General features: G+C 33.4%; 1 protein-coding gene across 1 annotated transcript; it reads left to right on the top strand.

Moving 5' to 3' along the window:
• The first annotated feature begins 11,136 nt into the window (after window positions 1–11,136).
• Window positions 11,137–23,700, top strand: LOC120339960 (uncharacterized). Its single transcript, XM_039408204.2, has 14 exons — window positions 11,137–11,243; window positions 12,125–12,473; window positions 13,808–13,940; window positions 14,067–14,215; window positions 15,887–15,959; window positions 16,595–16,703; window positions 17,136–17,257; window positions 17,418–17,546; window positions 18,239–18,435; window positions 18,788–18,973; window positions 19,502–19,643; window positions 19,769–20,008; window positions 20,386–20,553; window positions 21,903–23,700. Exons 2-14 carry the CDS (start codon window positions 12,200–12,202, stop codon window positions 22,240–22,242), a joined length of 2,262 nt encoding a protein of 753 aa, XP_039264138.2. The 5' UTR covers window positions 11,137–11,243; window positions 12,125–12,199; the 3' UTR covers window positions 22,243–23,700.
• Window positions 23,701–24,646: the final 946 nt, after the last annotated feature.

Below are 24,646 nucleotides of genomic sequence, written 5' to 3'. Positions count from 1 at the left end.
ACTTGGGAATAGCGAAATTAAAAGTTGATCCTGATTTTCAACCTAGAGTTTTACCTTGTAGAAATATCCCCAATAGCTCTCCAAGATAGAGTTAAATCAGAATTAGATAACCTGGTGAAAAGGGGAATCTTAATACCGGTGGATGAACCTACCGATTGGGTTAGTCAAATGGCTGTGACTGAGAAACCTAACAAAAAGCTTCGAATATGTATAGACCCTCAACCTTTAAATGCCGCGTTGAAACGAGAACACTACAGATTACCTGTTCTTGATGATGTATTGCATAAGCTACGCAATGCAAAAGTGTTTACCAAGTTTGATGTAAAAGAAGCATATTGGCACGTAATATTAGATGAAGAATCGAGTAAGTTAACGACAATGATCACACCTTTTTCTCGTTACAGATGGGCTAGACTCCCATTTGGTTTGAATATGAGCAGCGAAATATTTCAGAAACGTTTAAATGAAGCATTGTTCAGATTGAAAGGTGTTATAACGATTGCAGATGACATCATAGTAATTGGATGTGGAGACACGAAATCTGAAGCGGAAGCGGATTTGAGAGAGAACACAAGAAATCTCCAAATAAGGTGCCGAACTAAAAACATTAAATTAAATGATACCAAAGCAAGAATTATGAAAGAAGAAATAACTTTTATGGGCCATAAGATTACAACAAGTGGGATAGAGCCAGATCCTGCTAAGACAGAGGCCATAGTGAAAATGTCATCGTTAAAAGATGTCAGTGATGTGAAACGATTTTGTGGTATGATTCAATATTTATCCAGATTTTTGCCTAATCTTGCCAGTGATCTAGAGCCAATTCGAAATCTTACTAGAAAGAATGTTAAATGGCTATGGGACGAAAAGTGTGAGGAAGCTTTTCAATTGGTCAAACGTAAAATTACGAAATCGCCCGTATTAGCTTATTACGACCCTAACCTTGACCTAGTTCTACAAGTTGATAGCAGCAAAGATGGTCTTGGTGCTGTTTTAATGCAGAATGAGAAGCCTATCGAATATGCATCCCGTGGTTTGTCAAAATCTGAAAGAAATTGGGCTCAGATTGAAAAAGAAACTTTATCTGTTGTATTTGGACTTGAACGATTTAATCAATATACCTATGGTCGCAAAGTTATAATTCACAACGATCATAAACCTCTTGAAACAATTTTGAGCAAACCATTAAGTCAAGCGCCCAGACGTTTACAAACTCTTATGATGCGATTGAACAGATATAATATCCAATTCAAATATATGCCTGGAAAATCCTTATTAATTGCTGATACCCTCAGCAGAAATTTTATCGAAAATTCCAAACATTTTCCACATATTTTGAAAGTAGACGCTTTAGAGCAAATTCCAGATGAAAGAATTGAAGATGTAAAGCAAGCTATGATGAAAGATGGTGAATCGATGAAGTTGCTGAGATATATAAAACATGGATGGCCCGAGCATAAGTATGACTTACCTGACTGTGTAAAACCATATTTTTCAATAAGAGATACATTGAGTTATCAAGATGATATTATTTTGAAGGGTGAACGGATATGGATCCCAAAATCTATGCGTAACGAAATAAAGCAACAACTTCATTTTTCTCATTTAGGTTATGCAAGTATGATGCGCCGTGCTCGTGAAACTGTCTTTTGGATTGGTATGTCCAAAGAAATTGAGCAAATTGCTAACAATTGTTTTTCTTGTCAGCAGACGAAACCAAATAATCAGAAAGAACCATTATTGCAACACAACGAAGGAAGTGTTCCTTGGGAAAAAGTTGGAATTGATTTATGTGAGTATAAAGGGAAAAATTATCTAATCACGGTTGATTATTTTTCAAGTTTCTTTGAAGTTGATGTGATGACGACAACTACGAATCAAATCATCATATGTCTGAAACGCCATTTTGCTCGACATGGTATTCCAAAGATGTTAATCTCAGATTGTGGGAGAAATCTCAACTCGTCGGAATTCGAGAAATTCATGAGAGATTGGAGAATTCAGCATGTTACCTCTTCACCTGGACATCAACAAGCGAATGGAAAAGCTGAATCGTCCGTGAAAATTTTCAAGAATATGCTGAAAAGGACTGCAAACACGAATGAAGATCAATTTCTAGCTCTTCTAGAAATAAGAAATACGCCGCGTCAAGATTTGAACAGCAGTCCGTCAAAGATGCTATTTTGTCGATCAACCAGATCGATTATACCGACAATTATGAAACCAAACGAAAATTATGACTCGAAACGCCTGCGCCGAAAGCACAGCGTTAAGAAGAGTTATGACAAATCTACAAGACCAATGCGAGAACTTGAGTTGGGCGAAGCTGTATATTTTCAACATCCAGAACGGAAGGGATGGAATAGAGGAACTATTGTGAAACGAATTGCTACACGATCTTACATTGTCAAATCGAAGAATGGTGTTACATACAGACGAAATCGTGTTCATATCCGTCCTGATGAAAGTTGTAATATCGAAAGATATGAACCAAGTATTCCATTCTTGTCCGACTATACGCCGAACAACCTTCCGGTTGCCAATGACAATTCTCGACCTCTGATTTCGAATGATGTTCCAACCAGACCTCGTCGAAATCGTAAACCTCCTATTTGGATGGAAGACTATGTGACTCAGTAGTGACTATAACTTGATTTTGAGGGTTAAATATTATTGCTCATTTATGTGTCTTAATTGTAGTGGTCATGAATTGCGTAATAGGTAAAGGTGAATATTTCCTATTCTGAATTTGAAAATAATTTATGAAATTTATCTTAAAACAAAGAGGGATGTTGATGATGGCTAATAATGCCTTGTCGAGTAACGTCCCTAATAATTGATTGTGCTATTGTGCTATCTGTCTTGTGCTAACGTGTCGCAGTTGCGTCACTCGCTAGTATGTTCTGTTGCTGTAAACATCTTATGTTGTGTGTTATGCTGGTGTAATAAAGAAGTGTAAGCGTATTCAGTTGAACCCTTATTCTATAATAGCTTGGGTGTAGAACTTAACATATAACCAAGACATTATTAACACATGCGAAGATGTGAGATAACATATAAATCATTTACTTGAGGTTGTTTCCATTATTTATCGCATCGACCGCAAGAACTCCTCCTTTTTGTTCGCAAAGTATTTCACTAACGTGTTGAAATGCCGGAGGAATGATGAAGTATTCGCAATTGTTTTTTGCAATGAATTTTGGTACTCGAGCAGGATAAGCTAAAGACAATTTTACTTGAAAATGAGTTAAAAATGATTAATATTATTAATTAATTATTATTCCACTTTCATCGCACGCATTCGTCGGTGTCTTTTTAGATCACAATATGGAAAAGTTTTTAGAAACTTGATGTATTTATTGAAAGAACAATCCCCGATGTACGCAGTGTTGTTCACAAAATGATTGACTTTCTCAACGCTCATTGAAAATTTCATTAAAAGATCTTTAAAATTTCAGTATAAAACTGCATTTGTAATTTTCTATCGACATATTCTATTTTCTTTTTAAAGGGTCGCAACTTCACTTAGAGGCAACTTTCTCGAAAAATATTGAAAGCTCACCTATTGGTATCTCACAGAGAGCCCGAGATAATATTGTACAAGCTTCATCTTTGAGAAATCCGTCTGTTCTAAGCAACGCACAGTCCTGGTTATTTAGGTCGTCAGGTTGGGATGGTAACCACGGAGTATAAACTTCATCGGCTAACGCCTGACAAAAGTATATTTAAATATATCTACGAATTCGTAAAACAAACATAAGGTTCTGTACCGAGTTTTAAAAAAACAGTTCTGTACTGATGTCTTAAAAAAATCACCGAGTAAAATATAACGGGATTTCTTAGTTTGATATACTGAAATTTGCTTTACTTTTGTCAGTCTCATTTGGACAATACTGCGCAATTAAAAAAACTGTGTGATAAATATTGGTATCTTGCCCATTTTTGACTCATGACTTATTTAATCGTTTTGTAACCCAATAAAATAGTTTTGTTTACGAACAATCCAGGTTCATTTCTCACCCCGTCGTTCCAGTAAAATGTTCCTTCTGTATCTCTGTCTGTGAGCCCCACATAAGTGTCACCGAGCGCGGCGGAATTCACAGCTCTAAATAGTGTGATAGTACAGTACCTTTACCGACCATGAAATTTTTCATAAAAGCTTGTGCATAAATAGAATAATTTGCTTCGTTAATAAACACATCGCTTGTTTTCAAAATTCATGTTTTTTGCTTGAAACCAGTTTCTTATTCGAGAAAACGTGCTGATTGTATGAGTAAGCTTATTTGTGCAAACAGTGCAACTTTCACTGTGAATTTTAAATTAAAAGTTATTTTTAGTATTATTATCATTTATTATTAGTTATTTTTATTATTATTTTTATTAGTATTTTGTATACACATCTAAGTATGGCTACTATCGTCTACACTGCCAGATTTAATTTTTTGTAAGAAAAGCATTATGCTCACGTACAACCAAATAGGATCACGTGGTCCATAAATTGCGAGATGGCCGCCATTTCTTTCGCAAAACAACTGGGCTGAAATATAATTGTAAACTTCGATAGTTTTCAGGTATTGGTATCCATTTCCACCGTCAGTCAATTCAGGCTTGATCAAACCTGAGCATTAAATATTTAATCGCATATGAAAAATATAGAAAGAAATTTCAGACAGTTTTCAAATCTGATATATATTATCTAATTAAATTCTGTAACCCAACTTGCGCAAGATAGTTTGAATAAAAAAAATACAAATTCTGTTCCAAGACAAGATGAAATCGGCAATATTATCATTAGTGGTCTATTATTATAAATTGATAAATGTTTTAGGTGTGTTGGTGTTTCATTGATTACACTATGTGTAAAATGTGCCGCATGAAATTTCTCGCATATGAAAAATTGCCGCAAGACCATTTTGCTGTGAAAACAGCTAGTTTTTTGAAATACATTTTTTTTTTAAAAAGATTCGATTTTCAAGAGCATACCCCAACCCCAACCCTATAAACCTAACTGTTTTTATCACATATACTTGTTTTACAGCAAAATGCTCTTGTTGGCGAGTTTCTATGCTATCAGAAATACTTGTTTTCCAGCAAAATTCTCTCGCGGCGATTTTTCATGGGACGAATTTTCCTATGCGGCGAAATTTACTGCGGTAAGATTTCCTACGGCGAATTTTTTGGACACGCCTCTTTGCAATTCACCGAACAAACAATTTGAATGGTGCATGAATAATTCGTAGTAATACCATTCATCTCAACGGAAAACAACAGATCCTGTTTAATTCTTACTGTTTGCTATATAGAAGCACATTGAGACTGTTGATAAGCATAACATCCGGGCTTGAACGATTGGCTGAGGACACATTTCGATGCATTATAAGTAGGGTTACCATATTTTTGTGACTTCAAAGCGGGACGGGACGCCTCAAAAGACAACGACCCCTTAGCTGTGATTTTGTAACTTCACATTTTCCGATTTTACTACATAGGCCTACATTCTTACATTTAATGCTGTCTTTATTGACCATATTGTTATCAAAATTTCATGCGCATATCTTCTGTCCAAATATCGGGTTCAGTTCAAAAATAGAAAAGAATTGACGGTAACGATACCGATACAAATAATTCGAATTTAGACTAATTAGTATTGGTTTTACATGCGATGCGTCTGCTATCACTGGGAATCAGCGGAAAACAATCGCATTCACCTCCAGTAAGTAGGCTAGCGTTGCGCAACACAGAAACAACAGTAACGAGAACATGTTCGTGTATTATGCTGGATGGCTGAACGCAAAAGCGGGACATTTGGCTGACTTGTCGGGACGGCGGGACAAGACGCCAAAACGCGGGACTGTCCCGCCTAAAGCGGGACGTATGGTAAGCCTAATTATAAGTATCAATTGCGTCATTAGGTAACTTTTGTTATGCATTCTTACATAAATCGCAGTTTGTTCCAAATTTATCGCCCGCACAAGCACAAACTTGACCATCGGGAGTATTATGACACACACCATCACATCCTGGACAATCTTCGCAAGTTAATGCGGTTGCACCTGTAAAGTTTTTCAAACATATTGCAATTGTGAAAGCGGCAAAAAATTAGTACAAAGCTCGTTGCTGGTTATGGCGCCAACTTTGAATGGGTGAAAGATGAAAAATAAAGCAAGAGATAAAATGATTACCTTTGAACACATTGGCAGCAAACATCGAACAAACGATTAAGATCGGGATATGCATAGTTGTTTTGAAACGAATCATTCACAAACTAGTTAGTTGAGATAGTTTCTGGCTATAAAATATACAAATGTCATAAGTTGGACTGAAATATTCAGATGAAAGTAAAAGTCGATTTTTGCAATTTCCTATGCAACTTTGGCAAGACTTAATGGTCACTGTGCTGCTAGTGGACAGTTTAAAATGGATTCACGGGATCGGTGTAAAATTTATAAATATTAAAAATCATTATATTAGTCAACAAAAATAGTTTTCTAAACTAAAATGCTTTAAATCAACAGAAGAAGAAGATTAATACGTATAGTAAAAAGTTATTGGTTTGTGAACATATCGTTTTCTTCAAAACTGACGATCTTACCCCGACCGCCATATAAAAGTTGAAATTACATGGAAAATGTACCATGAAAGTTCAATTTGAGTTTATACGAATACGTATCTAAAAGCCATACTGCCTTCTTATCGGTATACAATGCAACACAAGAATATTATTAGTTCGAAATGTTTAAAAATTTAAACTAACTGACATCAAGATTATTCCTGAATAAATATATATTATTTGATTGTTTTGAACTGCTCTTCTTATCGCCGTTTCTTCTTTAATGCGTGAATTATTCCGTGTTCTATCTGTTGCCGATCTTAAAGGTTAACCAAATTATCCCCGGAATTTTATCTGTGGCTTTGTAATAATCTCTTTCCATTTTCACTGACCCACCATCAATTTCCCATTACCAATATTCTGACTATCCTTTTTCATCGTCTGACCCAAATAATATTTGAAATGCACACTCTTTGACAAAATAAGGGTGGCTGATACATTCTACAACAGTTCCATCAAGCTTGTATAACTCATTTCCTTTTCCCCTATACAAATACTATTCCGTGAATTAGTTTCATCAATTTATTTGTATTCTCATATCTTCAATCTGTACGGAAATCCGGTTTCTCCGCTTGGAAAACGGAAATGAGTGATGAAAGGACTTCGGTGAAAATGTCTGCTATCTATTCTTGGAATTAAATATCTTTATTCTTATGCACAACAGTAGGAGCTTTTTTCAGAAGCATTTGATTTCAAACAATTCAACTATAATAACATGAAGATATTTATTACAACCATTTGTGATTTAGAAATACAATAATTTAGAAATACAATTTGTATAGCGATCCTTTACTTAATATCAGCATAATTTTTACAATTCCGATGCTGAGCCTACAAAGGAAATGAAGAAAATTTTAATACTCGGTTTACATGCTACGAGGCAACGTTAGATATTGCTTGAAAGAAGACTGAAGTAGGCCAGTGCCTACTTGTTGGCCTTTCTTATCTCCAAACAACCACATCAATAGGAAAAACTATCTAACTGTTTAATGGTATATCTTGACGTCGATTTTAATGAAATTGACTTCTAAAAAATCTAATTCAAAGACCTATTTTATTCCGTCACGTTTCAACTTAGGTTGCTTAAATAATTGTTGCAGATTGAGGTATTTTGCAAGATCCTATCCCGTAGATTTGTAAGGTATGGTCATCGAAGTAGTGGTATTCTCATGTTTTAAGTTTATTATGACATCCAGATATAAATACACTAAATAATGCGAGTACGCTATTTAAACAAAATGATGTGATAAAGTTAAGTATGAGCAAAATGAATAAAAAATTGTCCTATGTCAGCTCTGAGCGACAACATACATCGGTGCTCCGAAGTATGCGAACCAAGATGGCGGACATCGTAACGTAACAAGGGTATCTGTATTAAGCATTCTTCGAGAAACAAATAAGAACATAATAGACCCTTATGGCCACCACCAAGCCAAAATAGTAATGAATTGGTTAGGAAATTCTAAACGGTAAATAGGATCCTCTGAGTATTAATTAATAGATTTATTTCTGAAACCTTGTTAGACGCCAAAAAGTAAAACAGCATATAAAAATAGTGATAACTCAGATTACTGTTGATATTTTCGTATTACACTTAAAAATAGATTGAAACCTCAGATAATTATATTAGATGAAGTGAAATGAATAATAATATTAATTGGAAACATGGTAGTTAGCTTGAAAATCAGTAGTTTTTGATAGAATATCACTAGAATACAAAGACACATCAACGATTTCATCCCATCCTATTTGTAATTTGAAAAACAAAAACTAAACAAATCAAAAAAATCTCAATTCGACCATGGAAATAATTTGATATGGCTCGATTGAAACCGACAATGGCTAAAAGGACGCATTGTGCAAAGTTGATGTTTTTCATCGTCAGTGCTATATAGTCGATGATTGCGAAATTTTGGCGATTCATGTATAGTATATCTCTGAAATTGCATTAGGACAACATTTTCATCTGCCGCGGAGCTCTTAAAACGAAATTTGTGATTTTTTTGTTTTATTTTGAGCCTACATGATATTCGTAATTGAGCATAATGGCCAAGTCGAATTTCAACATATTTTGTCACAGTCGAAAATTTATTGCGATTCTATTTTATTACTTATCGATCTCAAGTTCGGTAAGTATGTTGATAGGTGTTTGTCTGTCTGTCTGTCTGTCTGTCTGTTAGATGGAGGCGATATTCATCATATCTCGGACCAGAAGCCTATTGATTTTGGAGGAATTATTATGTCGTATTAATTATGTCGTATAATTAGCGAGTTAATAATTAATTAGTGATGTGACACGCGGTGTCGCTATGGAGTAAGAGTAAGTAAGTTTCTTTTATTAAGTTTACTTTATTAGCCACAAAAGTCTTAAATACTTTATCTGTATTTGCCCAGTATCCGAGAACTGTTGTACTGTCATTCCAAAAATATGAAGTTTGAGTTCTTTTCGTGACTTCTCAGACGCATCTGAAAAATGATGAAGTTGTAGACCTATATGAATTACTTTATCAAAATCTTTTTGTAAATAACATCTCGGTACGTCACAATTCTTTAATTCTGTTGAATCAAAAAGCCATTTCAGCCATTCTTTCTTTGGCGCTGAGTTCAGAGGGTTCAATGGCGCAGAAAGTATTAGAATAGAGCTTCTTGAGATGCAATGCAATGAGGAAATAAAATTCGAGAGATGTATCACTGCTTGATTTTTTTGAAAAGTCACTTCTTGAAGAAAATCTATATCCAAATTTAACAAACCATGAGAAAAAATTCATATCAATGTTTGGAAGTACATATGCATGCGAATAATTATTTTCGATAATGAACTTTACAAAAAACAATCTGCGAACTCGGATTAGTGATGCCCATATAGAAAATGTTCTAATCTTGGCTTCATTCAGCGTGACACCTGATGTCGAAAAGTTATTAAATGTGATGCAACAACATGTGTCACGTTAAATGCCATTAATAAATTTTTTTCTTCTAGTGAAACTGAGTTGAGTTCACGAGTTGTCGCAGTCTTCGCGCGATGTTTGAAATCTAAAATTTCAACTTCTGAACTGTGTGCAAAAGTTGTGGTTCATCGGCCATTCTTTGGTTTTTAACTCATAAAAATATGTGCGACAACACCTAATTTTGGCCCGCGAGCGACAAAAGGTTGCCGACCACTACTGTAGATCCTGGTTTCTTCAACATTTCTTATTTATAAGACTGCTTGTTTCTATTTAGATTTGTGTGTTGTTGAAGTTTGGTGAGATTTCGCCACGATTTTGCGTGCACAAATGCACTTTGACAAAATATATTACTTCTGGTCTTAAAAAAAAAAAATTTTTGAACGCGTCAATGCGTCGCTGACCAATCAACGGCCGACACGGCCCAGACCTAAGTGTCGCTTACACCCTGTTTGTGATAGTTTCTGATTGCGGTACTTCAACTAAACTAAAGCTTTCCGCATGACCGAGACTTGGCGAAGTTTCTTATATAAATAACCGTTACTTGAGTTACTTGTACCATACCTAAATTCTGGAAATATACACCCGACATTACGAAAATGTTCACAACCATGTTTAAAAATCCGTCTATAGGTGAGAACAATGTCTGAGCTACTGGTTGAGTTTCAATTGGTATTTTTGTTTAGCCACTGATGTAAAAATAAACTAGAAAGTCATTTTGGGGAAAACGTCATGTAACTGACTCTTCCGCAAAGCCTAATACACCTACTTATTGAATTTTGATTTCCTCCTGTTATCGAAGAATATGCAAATCAGAAAAGAAAATTGCGGAACAACAATGTGCCGCGCAACACTTGAAAGTCGTTCACGGAACACCAGTTTTCCGCAGAACACCGGTTGAAAATCGCATGGGTTCTCTAAGAGTGCTCCATACGGAGCGCCAGCGTTCCGCAATTAAATCCTTTCCGCAAACTGTTCGTTTACTTATCAAAATAGGCCTGCTGACTTGGATAATTTTGACTTGTAATTGTCCGAAGAAGCAATACCGACATTAACTAATAGTTTCAATAGAAAACTTCATACAATATTTTAATTACCGCATTTTGCGACATTTCGACTTTACTTTGTTAATATGATTGTCAAGAATATTTTCTAAATAAAAGCAGCAAATACATCCGAGTCATTAAATAGAGTAATTTTAATTTACTCAGAAAATTTAATCGGTAAGTAACAGTGTTTTTTTGTCTTGATTTTTATAAATTTATTGTGGAGTTACTTAAATATTAGTCAAGTGCTTCACGGGCACCATAGCACCAAAAATTTGAGTACCCTTGATCTAGGCCGCCTCTTTATGCACCCAACTCTGGAAAATTCATCATAATGACTCTAATCATAATCAACCAATCGATATCATTTTACGTAAAAAAAATTCTTTACTGTTCACTCTTTTTTACAAAATCGATATTCAATTTGGCAACTGCTATACAAGTATTAATATGATGTGTAAAGTTGTTTCTGTTTTTTTATTTATTTATTTGTTCACTGTGTGATTTATCTTGACTTCTAACGTTTTCTGCGAATTCACTCATTTAGTGAGGGGAAGTCCCCACATATGGGTGTCATGACAACGGATTTCGTTGAGGAAATTCCCTTCAACTATTTTCACGGCTCCATCATCACAGATTCAGGTAGGCACGTTCGTAATTAAAGTTACAGAAGTGAATCGGTTACAGTGCAATTTTATACTCCTGTTTTAGCCTTAGATTCCTAACAACTGATTTAATCAGTCTTTTGAGACTGAATCGAATAACTTAATTTTAAATACCGTACTTGAAATTTCAAAGAGGATTCTGGCCTGGTATTGAACTCAGTTTAGTTGAAAGAAATTAACTCTGAAACTCTAACGTGGCAAATCACCAGAGGTAGCGGTACTGTAATAGACAGATATATTGATTCCTAAAAATAAAAACAGAACACAGGAAGGTGAAAACAAGAAACCAAATTTCATAGATTCATCCCAAAAATGTGTGCATTTTACGTCTTTATCCAATTATGTCTTCATTAAAGCTTTTATAGATTTTGGCATTATTTAGAAAATTGTTCTTTCACCTTTAGGCTTAATTTGTGTGTTGTGTGACTCACATTTCAATCCTGGTTTGAAAAATATTATCTCTATCACAAATATATTGAGATAAGGTAAAAGAAGGAATGCTAATCTTCGACAGTACTATGGTTTTTTGGCAGAATGACAAAAGTTGACGTTTGCCCTTTTAACAGTATGAAGAGGGTACAATAAGTTTCTTGGCCAAAATTTCCCAATAATTGAGCAATAATTTACCAAAAATAATTGTGGATTGTTTAGGTCAAATTTTTTCTGCAATACTTCCAAATAATATTTTTTCAAACTCCAGTATTCAACCTTTTGTCTGTCTTGAGACCTGTTTATGAATAGTTACATTTTTTGAATGTATTTAGTACAGTAGTTAATACAAAGTTGATCATAGTTTTATTTCAGAGGAGATATGTGGTTAGTTCCAAAGTTTAATATCATCGTCTATTTATGTTTCAGTCAAAATGCCCTGAAATAAGGCATATATGCAAGAACTCATTTGTATCTTCATTGTATTAACAAAAATTGGCAAAAATGTCGTTGGAAGATCCCCGGCATTATTTGAATATTCAACCTGTTCCTCCATGGTCTGCAGCAAAGGATGCCAAACTCAAAGCTCGAAGTTTTAATCAATACAATCTAGGTTCACCAACAAGATTAGATATGTTCCGCATGAATTATTCTCGGAGATTACGTCAGTTGACTTCACAAGGTTTTATGTCATCCTCCAGTAAGCCATATCAACCAGTTGGCACTCTTATTCTGAATGTGAAAGACCTTGTTAAAAAGACACTGGGACAAGAAAAAGGTAAATATTGATATCTCACAAACATCAAATTAAGCATAAGACTTTTTATTGTAAATCAAAGTTTTACCTGCTTCCTGGCATATTTGAGCGATCAATGGTCATATCTTGATCATGGTTGTTGTATAATGTATATATTGCTTTTACTGTATCTCCTCACATATATGCCAAGTTCAAAACTCAAAAAAAAAAAGTTGCAAATTAAGGGGTCAGCTTATACGCGCATGACTCTGATCGAACGATATTATCATTACCAAAGCCAGGCTAACAAATAACTTCACGATAGATACTAAATGAAATTTGGGAGCTATGTCACAGGCTGGAATTGCAATGATTTTCTGTTATGCTGGGTAACTATCAATGAAAACAATTAATTTTGAAACTATTTGCTTTTAGATTTATTGCTGTGGTCGCCCAGGATATCTTGACTGTGTAAAATATACAATAATAATTGTAAAATATTTTCAACCAAAAACATCCTTGAGGTGTTATAAGTACTTCAAGTCGGTGCTGATTAAAATCCACTTATGTCAGCAGTAATTTAGCTGCACTGCAAAGGGCTGTCTTTGATTATGATAAAACATAAAATATAATAATGGAAAAATGTCGCTCGGCGGTGTGGCTGTCCATCTCTGATTGTCCTTCGTGGGTTCGCAGGTTTGAATCCCATGCGGGATGGTTGTGTGCAAGAGGATTGCTAAACTCCTCATCACCGCAGGGTGGTTCACGTAGCCGCTGGTCGGTTACGGCTTCCTCCACCATCAAGTCCATGCTTCCGTAAACAAATAACTGGCTAACTAATCCCATACCCACCCTGGACTGGTAACCATATACTGGTCACCATATGATTAAACCGTCTTATCGACTTTCCTCTCCTTGGGATAAATATATAAATCCTATCCTAATGTTTTCAATCAAACCGTGAACAGCGGCGCTAGAATGTGTGCACGATATCCGATTTTAATATATACATTAAAAACGATACTAGAAGATAGCAAATAGCGATATTCGAATATTAAATTCAAATTAAACATCCTTAACTGTGATAGGTGTGTACAGCATGTTACGCTTTGTAAGGTCGGCTTTATGCGAATTTTTTTAAATTCCTAATTTAAAATCAATTTTTTTGGGGGGGGGTTTATGCGAGTGATTTTCCTCTGGGTTTCGGTTATATTTAGGTGAAATCTCTATTACAGGGTGATCCATAAAACAGAAATCATAAATTTCCTAATTACTCGATTATTTGATTTTGTTTATATTTGAAATTCTGTTGAAATATTTTTTCTTTCTTGCAAAGTGTTAAGGGCTGACTATACTCACTCTTGTGATTTTTACAGATCAACATCCAAAATCTACAAAAGTGTTGTCAAAGGAAAACATACCCTCATCAAACCATACTTCAATGCATGATGCTGATAAACCAAAGCCTGCAAGTTCCTCAAGTAGACCTATTTCTTCACGATCTCAGAAGTAAGTTATTATTATTATTTTGGAACCAAGTAATGTTCTATATCAACTAGCTTATGTTGGAATGGATTATGCTGGAAAGATCGATTCTATTATTCTCTGGGTTAATCAGACAATTTTGGCTTTCAGTCGAGGACTTAATTTACAAGACATTGCAACCAATCTGAACATGGTTGAAAGCACCAAGCATTCTGTGAAACTGGGTCATTCTTTATTCAACATACTTGAAACTTCAGAATCTCTTAAGCTGGAACCAAAACATAATGTTGAAATAAAGGGTGAGGTTTTTTTAATAGTGTTTGATGTTTGATAATATCCAATATCATAAACATACATTATTTTGAAATTTTAAGGTATAAGGTAAGGTATAAAAAACTTACATCTGGATGCCATATTAATGCATGGAATTCAAGGACAATTTAAAATCTAGTGACAATGGATTGGTTTAGACCAGGGTTGGGCAACTTACAGTTCAGATCCGGCCCACCGAAGTGTTTCATCCGACCCACTGCTGAATATAAATTTCATTTAGAAATATAAATGAAAATAACGTCATCATAATGACCCCAATTGTAAGCTGTGCTTCTTATTATTTTTTAAACGTTATCCTGTTAAGCTGTTGTAAATAAACTGTCTAATTTGCAGCTGGCTAATTTTGTTAGTCATTGGAAAACTTAATTGAAGTAAATTGGATTTTTCATATTTTTTTCGCTGGACTCATTAATAAAATCCATACCTTTTTGACACTATACAAATTCAAAGCAAGAAATTTGTAAAATCGCCGTGAATTTTTAGTAATTTGCAGTGACTAACTAATGAAACTTTTTGAAAGTTGTTGTTTCAAACTACATGAATTATTGATTCGATTTTTATATTGGAACATATTTTTGAAATCATGAGATAATTAGGATCTGTGAAGAATACTGAATTTTATAAAACTTGTTATTGTAATTTGATGTGCCCTTTCTACTCGTGCCATCATGACGTTAATTCCTTTCATGATACGATGTACTATGTAAACAATCTGATTGTTATAAAACTATTGTTGTAACTGTATCTAACAAGGAACACAAAAGAATTTTTGGGCATGATATTACATATCTCTGATGTGTAAAGAATTTATTGAATTTACAAAACTAGAATTTGTATCTCAATCAAACAGTTATTAGAAATCAAAAAATTTTGTAGCATCATTTCTGGTCATGTGATGCAACTAGCGTATTTTTGTAATGAACATTTTATCCAAACCTGAGAAGTTTTGATAATAAAAGCGCATCAAACTGAAACATATTTTTATCCTTTCATGATTTGTTATAGACGATGGTGTTTTGTAGAATAAAGTTTTGTGGTGTGAATGAATTTAATAGATTTGGTGAAATTAGGTTTATATTATAATGTAGTTTTCCAAAACAAAATTAATTTTTGTCCTATAAAAGTTGGCATAAGATTGTCTGTTAAAAACCCAAATCCAAATTGATCTCTTACAAATTTCAAATCTACTCTCAAGATTGATCACTTTTGTTTCTTGACAACTCCAATTCAATCACCTTCAATCTATTAGAAATGATATTACACTTGCATAACCTAAATGGGTATTTTATGTTTGAGTGGACTGTCGGACTTGCAATTTGCAACCAAAATTTACTGTGGCCATAATTCGAATGGTTCTAAGCACAACAATGCATCAAATTCTAGCATAGTGCATATTTTGTGTAGGTGATGTTTGTTACCAATGCTCCAAAAAACTAATACATTGTGTAAAACAAATTACAATGTGCTATATTATGTTTGTATGAAACAAACGGTGCCTTTTCTAAATTTATACAGTGAAATAAATCTGATTAGTTAGAATTTTATTGGGTAGTGTTTTCAAATTCAGGCTAGTTAACATTGATATTGAGATCTTTTCATTGCGATAAATGCTTTGATATTTGATTTGATATTTAAAGATGTTCAAGCAAAAAATTCAAATGACGACATGAAGATTGTCAGTGTCACATCTGAAACTGATGCGGAATTTCAGTAAGTTATCATTTTTTGTTGTTGAAAAGAGGAAAAATACGCCAGGTTTAAAGCATTGATAGCTATACTAAATAAACTGATATTCAATCATGGTTTTAAAACCCTATATTAAAAGGTACTATTATTTGTTTTATCATGCACAATGCTGTTGAATAAAAATATCTTGAACAATTTTCAATGATTCAAATACAACGTATCTTATTTTCGCTTTTATTTGTATACATACATTACATACTTGTATGTATTTGTGATATGTACACTATTAAAATAATAATAATTCTTTCATATTTATAAATATCATTTATTTTTTTTGATACTTTGATACTTTTTGTCAGATATAAAAAAGTTCAGTAAATTCTTATTATTTGTTTCTTTATTTATTAAATTATTTAGCAGTGACAGCTTGAACTTGTTAGACGTTCAGTGACTTTATTTTGAATTATTTGACCTATTCTAGGCACTAACCTCAGAGATAACAAATAATCATTTTTGAACAATCTATTTACTCTAAATTAGTTGCCTAGGCAGCTAACACATATACCGGTACAAACATATAAATGTTTCTCGTTGTTATTATCATTGCAATTTCTTTTTATTGAAACAATACAACTTTGATTTTTGGGTTGCTTTTTTAGGCAAGGTGCCAAAGCTCTTCCAGCACCACAATTTTTATTCAAAATTGATCAATGTCAACTGCAAAGCACTGATAAATCTAGAGAAATGCCCTCAGATTTCAGTTACAAGGTTAGTTGTTATGTCTTGTAAATTGTTTACACTTAATCAAACATGATATCCGAATGAGAGCATGTTTCTATGGAAACTCATTAAGAGATCATTGTTGGAAACACTTATTATTGAAATAAAAAAGATTTTGTATGGAAACTAAATGTCAAAATTGAAAAAAATTAATTTTACAATTTTTGACAATAATATCTTTAAGTTTCAAAAAGTGAAGTGATGAATTATTAGACAAGTTTTGTAAACAACTAAAAGATAGTCGATGCATATTTACTTTTGAAGTATTCCTAATATACTGGTGTATGATTAGTCTCTCTTCAGTGTTGCGATAGTCAAAATATTTTAAATTGGAAAATCACATACCAGTAATTTTTTATTTTTATAGAGGATAAATGCTATTATTATGAAGTGGTCATACTGATACAAATATTTTTTAAGGCCATATCTCACTCTGATAAAAATCAAAAAAATTATCAACTTTGGAGACAACTTTGTGCCTTGCATTGGTTGATCGAAGCATGCAGACATGAGCAAGGACTTTCTGAGATTGTGACTCTTGGGTATGTAGTAATATTGAACAATGAAAGATTAACAAATATTATTTGTATATTATTGGATACAGTAGAACATTATTGGCTTCAATTTAGTAAATTTCCCATAATTATCACTTACCGTAATTTATACTAATCATATTATTAATCAATCATTATTTGTCACTAGCGAGCACATAGTTCCATTGGCTGAATGTTGGAATACCGTTCATCCTGGCGGAATGGCTGATGCAAATTCTGATAGATATATGGGCACCAGTTGGCGTAGTTTCTCCAGATCAAGTTTTCAAACATCTGTGTAAGTTGATAATACTCTGGTGGTCAACATATTCTGATCATAAATTTTCACTGTAATCATTATAATAATATATTAATCAGAAATAATATGTTAACATAACAGATACAAATCATATTTTTAAATTTGATGATGATATCATAATGTCCTGATATCTTTTTCATCCTTGCCACGAACATCAAACATGGCTTTAATAATCATTCTTTTTAACCAGCTCATGCGTAATTACCTCAAAAAGTGTATATTTAACATAAAAGCATTTACCGTACAATATTTAAAGAAGATTTGGACTCGATAGCATTATATTTCGCTAGGATGGGATGGGATTTTCATTTTTATCCCGGGGGATAAGAAAGCCGATAAGACAGCTCAATCAAAATATGAAGAACCATAGACTCCTGTCAGACAGGGGAGCAGTTAACCAGTTATTAGATTCATGGACTCATTAGTAGAGAAAGTCATAACTGGCTAGCAATTACATGAACCACCCTATGACAGTGAAGACTTCAACAATTCTCTTGCTCATAGTTATCAGAGGTGCAATGGCAAGCATATTCCAAATGCTTAGCACAATGTGTCAATCGCCGGGTCAAGTTGACAATCTGGAATTTGTTAAATCATTAATTTGTTGGTCAAAGATCTAATTTTTAGTTTAAAAGTTCACAATTGACAGAACAACAAATATTGTTGTTCAGATCACTGTCAAGATCAAATTCTCAATGTAGCGGCACTGTATCCACAAGTCTAGGATTTTTGTCACCAGCCTCTCCAAAGCGTCACAAAGATGCACCTAATGCTTTCGAACATTCAAGAACTCCTTCAGTATTTTCAATTTCTCCTGGACATAGCACATTCAGAAGAAGTTCAATTGATAACAGACAATTGGCTTCAGGTTTGCTCAAATTTTAAGACTGTCTTATATGTTTTATGATTGATTCTGGCCTTGTGCTGGTATCTCGCCTGAACTACTATTTAGATCGCATTCATCTTGAGCTGGGATTCACATACTGCATTTTATTACTTATTTTATGCAATATTTCATCATATTATGACTCTACCTCAGGATTAAGTAGTTTAGTAACTGTTGATTTTACTATTCAACATCATCTGTTTTCTATTTATATCATATTATTTATCTTATGTAATCTCTCACATCTTAGCCTTATGGAGGCTATGAAGAAGTATTCTTTCGGGTGAATCTAGCAACAAGTAAGTTTTCTTTTTCAAATGAAGGATATTTTTAGAATATGGAAAGAATGTTGGCTCAAAGGAGACTCACGATAATGACAATGAGTCCGATTATCATAACAACCTTGTAAAACTTCTTGACACTGTTAAAGAAAGTGTAAGCAAAGAAATGTTATACAGAGAGAAAATAGCAGAAGATGAAGCAGAAATGAAAGGAAGGCTGAAGGTTCCAGTTTACAAATGTAAGTGGAATGGCACATTTTGTTTAAATTACCCATGTTGGAATATGTGTGACTGTTATGCATATCAGTACGTTAACATGTATATGACTGATAATGTTAAATAATTAATGTATCATAATTCATTGGACCGTTGGTTTTCTGATAATTCCAAATTCAGAATTATGGACATATTCAAAAAATAATCCATTATATTTAATTATATTGTCAAGAGTATTTTTTTCAAAATTGCAAAAAGTTTTATTTTCCAAGTAAGTTTTTTCCCACTAAAATATCAGTGAAGTTTGGTTCAACATTCAGCCGTCTATGATTGCAATGTGTGCCAGCAATCATTATGTACAAGAAATACAGATGAACATCCAGATTGCGGTCATTGTCTTTATTTACGGCAAATTTAACATAATATTTAAATAGCAACATACAATGTGTCACCTTGCATTGAAAAAAGTGGAATTTTATACATCTTAGTTTGAAATTCATTATTTCACACAAATTTCTATGCCTAGCATGTTTACTTCTTAAAAAATGCAGGGGCTCTCACACCTTATCCAAAACCTGTACAACAAAACTATGACAAAAAGAAGAGTGTCGTGGTAGAAGATCAGACTTTACCAAGCAAGAAACCCACTGTGCACATACGTCCGCATACAGCAGGCCCAACCCTCCAAAACAGGTGAAAATTGTCTATATTTTAGCATGCCTTCTATTTTGAATAAAGTAATGTCATATTTTGATACATTAATTTATACTCATTTATTCAATCTTTTGACCTTCTAAGAAATTTAAAACTTTTTATAGACGTGCTGTCTCCCAAGCATCAGAATCGTTCCAGAAACAGCCACGGCCTCAAACCGCAATTCACAGTACCAACAAGTTGAAGCGACCAAGAAGTTCCCCGCCAAAGTTATCTGTAGACATTGGAGTAGAATTTCAAAGTGCCAACAGAGAACAAACAATGATCAAAATGAAAGAACAATTTCAAGAAGTGACAAATTTAAAAGCTTTAAGACTTCATCAAAATTTAACAGAATTGCAAAGGTTAGTTGGATGTTGCCTGAATAAATTGTGGGTGCGGCGTATATTCAGGCAATTTTATGTATCATCAACAAGAATTTTTCAAAACAGAATAATGGTATTATCAAATTGTGTGATTGAATATTTCTATTACAAATGTGCAAATTCCATTTTACCTGCCAACACTATGTTGTTTGACTATGTTCTTTTACCATTGGCTAACAAAATCCATGTATATCAGATTTAATTCTCTTGTGATAAAAAATCACATGCCTGCTATTAGCTTGTAGAAATTTAGATCATTAATGTTGCATCTGGATATGAAGACTAGTTTACCTAGTCATCCAAATAAATTATAATAATATTCAACTGTTTGCTCAAACTTATAAATTAAATTGCAGAAGCCAGTGGGAAAGAATGGAAAAGAAATTTGAAGCATTTCATGTTCGTCAACGTGGCATGCATCGCAATTTAAAAGTTATGAGGTCTGCAGTCGCTGCTGCCGGAAGTGGTGATAGAAATGGCAGCAGACTCTCTTCTCCGGCAGTTAGTGCATCCACATGTGAATGGTTAGTCAAAAAAAAATTTTGGAAATAATTCGGTTGTTGAAATGCGTAGATAAATGATTTAGTAATGATTTAAAGCAGGGGTGTTCAACATGCGCCCAGCAGGCCAAATGCGGCCCACGAGAAAAAAATGTGTGGCCCACAGGGAATTGCTAATTTTGAAAGGTGTGCAGTTCATGAAACAGGTTTTAAATTTATTTCTATCTAGTACATGCAAGTAATTCCAATCCCTTTGCATTGAAGAGCCAATACCTGAGTATTTGCGAAGCGAACAATGCATGTCATAAGATTAATAACCAAAATTTTTGTGTTTGAAACTACTAGAAAGCTTATGCTAAATAAAGATGTGGCTCACGATTTCGCCCAGTTATTGGTATCTGTCCCTCCTGTATTAAAGGTTTCACACCCTTGATTTAAAGCATTGTCACATATTTCTCAAATTCATAAACTTCATTCGAGAGAACAAAATTAATACAGTATATCTTAATTAGCATCATTCTGTTGTTTTATCATAAAATTCTATCACAAGAAACTTAGCAAAGAAGGATTTTTCAGAGAAGATTTAAGATGGAAGGTTCAAGTATATAAAACTCAATGCAATCTTAGTTTTTGAATAGGGAAGATATGATTGTACCAATAAGGTTTGAAATTTACATGAGGATATGCTATAAATAATCGATGTCATTTGATCAGCAGGACAGTACTTAGTTTAGTATTTAAATGCAGATGAGTGCAAATGAGTGGAATATTTATTATTAATACAACATTTTAAGAAAGTGTTTCGGCTATCATTTATAAATACAAGCTTGGATAATATATTGTTATGCTAGCTAATCAACACTGGAGCGAGCAAGACTGATGCAGCGTGTAGAGGACAGATTATGTTAACTTACCAGGTTTGGCCCCAACTTATACAATGTTTCTAAATTAACTTTTTATGGTTAACATGGATTGAATAGTAATTTAGTTGGTTTGTTTAGTGGACTACTAAACATCGGTATTTTAGTTGAACTAGTTATTTTAGTTGGTATCAGAATGATTTATTTAAAACATGCAATGGGCTATATGTGATCTGAATATTCGTGAAGGTTGTTCTGTCTATTCTAGGATCTCCTGATGAAACACTCACTTATATATTATCATTTTGTTGAAATCCATTTTTTACTGAAGTGTCATTTCTTAATGTAGATTCTTCTCTACTTTCTGTTTAAATATGGTCGCAATAATCGGCTAAAATTGCTATTGCAGTTGTTTTCACGGAATATTATTGTTAAATTCATCATTGATCAAATCTATTTGGTGTTTTAATGTTTTTTCAATAACTGTTATAATATCACAAGTAAATTTTTTAGGTACTCTCAACTTCTAAAATTAACGTTGGCACATGAGTCTGAAGATAAACCCTGCATGACTGTTATGAAGAGACTTGAAGAATCTGCAGCTCGTTGTATGGGATGGATGTCGCCTGATGTTACTTCAAGATCAAGTCCTAGACTAAAAGATTTGAAAAGATCCAATGCACCAATTGACAACCAAATTACGGTTGAATCATTTGTTACAGTTTTACGACAGTTGCGTTCGTTTGAAATTTTCGCACCTGATGTAAGTGCTGCAGTGGAATTTATGCGCAAAGAGGTTGTAAAAATGCCACAAGAACAATTCGAAGATGTTATTAAAAAAATTGTAATATAAATACAGAAATGCATAATCGATGCTTTCTGGTAATATTAGCTATGCTCACTTTCCTTGTAAATAAGGAAAACATTCCATAAAAGCATGATGATTTTGCTGGTATCCCTTGCATAATTTTGAATACCGTATACCATTGTATTGTAAACTATCTCCGTCATAAAATTATTTTAGTATATAAATGTTAATATAAGAATATGGTTCCATGTGTTAGATAATTTTGATAATTCTGTATAAAAGCTTTCTATATTTTGTATGCATAATTTTATATCCCTTTGCTTGCAACATATTTTTTACCTCCTTTCAATGCCTATATATGCGTAGCTACCTTTTTTCATATTTTGTTTTACCTATGCTAATCAAATTACCTAGTTTTCATATGTTTGCTCAGTGGTTTACAAATCTTTATTGCTTTTGACTGATGATGTTTTGATATGCTATGTATCAAATTTCGATTTAACTGCCCTTGCAATAAATTATCATGTTGGAGTTTTGAGTGTTGATGAAAGATGTGATTGATATATCCCGAGACATATTTCAAAAATATTGGTATTGGTAATATCAGCAGTTTTCAAGTTTTAAAAATTGGTGTCAGCAAATTTTTGGCATATGAAATCTGGGATACAATACCTAGAGATTTTATTTCCAAAAAAAAAAAACTATAGCTTATCTTGAATGAAAGGCCATACATTTGCAAAACACTGATTTCGTTTATTGCATGTAGTCATGAACCAATTACCTACTGTGTTACCTGTTTATATCTATGTATTTTGAAGATTTATATCTATATTTAGTATCGATTGGGTTTCTACGAGACTAACTACTTCTCTGTCTTCTATGCTTTTGCGCCGGTGAATCCGTATGCATATAATGCAAGGATGCTGTAGCAAGAGTGGAGATGACTGTCCTAAGTGATTCAAGAGAAATATAATTGTGTTAGTATGCAGCAACCCTCTTGAATCAGTTACCGGTAGTATATTTAGTATGTTTGAAAAAAGATCTATTTTATATTTTTGTACCTCCTATCCATATTAAGCTCTATTATATCATAGTTTAGATAAATTATGCATTATATTTTAGCTGTGTTTTATTATATGTGTCTGATATGGTTATATGCTATCATCCATTTTTGAGATTTTTATTCACCTTCAAAGAATAACATTCCATATGTGTCATGGTTATGAAGGAATAATTTAATAATTTCTCGTCCAGTCTCACTCTTGAATGATGTAATATTGATTTATCGAACAAACATTTGTTTTTTTACCTAACTCATTTTTGGATTTTTCAGCTGTTATTTTATTCAAAATATTTCCATATAGCATTAAATTGTTATGGCTATCTGTTTGTTTTCTACCTATTAATTTCTGTTTTGCATACTAGTTTTATAGCTGACTATTTACTATTTCTATAATAAATAAAAAATATTACTAGTTTTGGTGATTAATAATATATGCTTTAGTGGAAACAAATGTTTGAAAAGCTTTTATTAAGAAATAAGATAAAATATAGTATCAATAGTTTGCAAGTTATTCTGCAAGACCTGCTCCTAAAGAAATGAACAAGACTAATTCAGGAAAAAAATTTGCCAGCAATTTTTGAAAAAATGACAAAATTACTAAGAAATACCGAATACGGTACGAATGGTTACAAGATCCACATCACCATTGGAATAGTCTCCTCCTTGGAGGGAATATATTGGAATAACATATTGACACTAGGTTTAATTTTTTATTAAGGTAGCTACACGAGACGTGTATTGCCAGTCAAATTCGTTGAGTAATGTAGAACAGAGATGGCCAAAATCATTTTTTGGTAATACGGATCCAATACCTATGAAAGAGCCAATAGCGGCACGCAGATTTGACAAGAATGTATAATTAATATCAATGACGTGTATACAATGTTTTTGAGTGTGGGGAATAAAATATTTGCCTGGGAACAATTCCTTGAAGTGAACATTGTTATTTCAACTACTGGAACAGATATAGATAGATCTAAGAATCGCTAATATTGGTTTGCAATGCGATGACATCCCATCTTGGCATTTCTGCCTCTCGCAATTGGTGCGTATATATATTCATCGAAGTTCTGTGGCGTGGTTATCAAATGAAGGAAACATGGGAGTATTTTTTCTACTTCTCTACTACTCTCAAACCTTGACATTTTGTGAAAACTTTTTTCCATTCAACCTTTTTTTGAAACATCGCCAACAACCACAATTGATTCTGTCATTAAACTTCCGAAACAAACACATAAAATCATCAACAGATGCATACCACCAAGTCCTAAATAGATAATGCTGAATAGATCTTCATTTTACCATTTCATGTAATGCTATTTGGTAAACCTGTTATCTATCGTATATACAGCACATTTGACTATGTTGTAGTGTAACTTTTTTGGC

The sequence above is a fragment of the Styela clava genome, chromosome 9 (assembly GCF_964204865.1).
Source record: "Styela clava chromosome 9, kaStyClav1.hap1.2, whole genome shotgun sequence".
Classification (NCBI taxonomy): domain Eukaryota; kingdom Metazoa; phylum Chordata; class Ascidiacea; order Stolidobranchia; family Styelidae; genus Styela; species Styela clava.
This window is presented reverse-complemented; position numbering and strand designations above follow the sequence as displayed.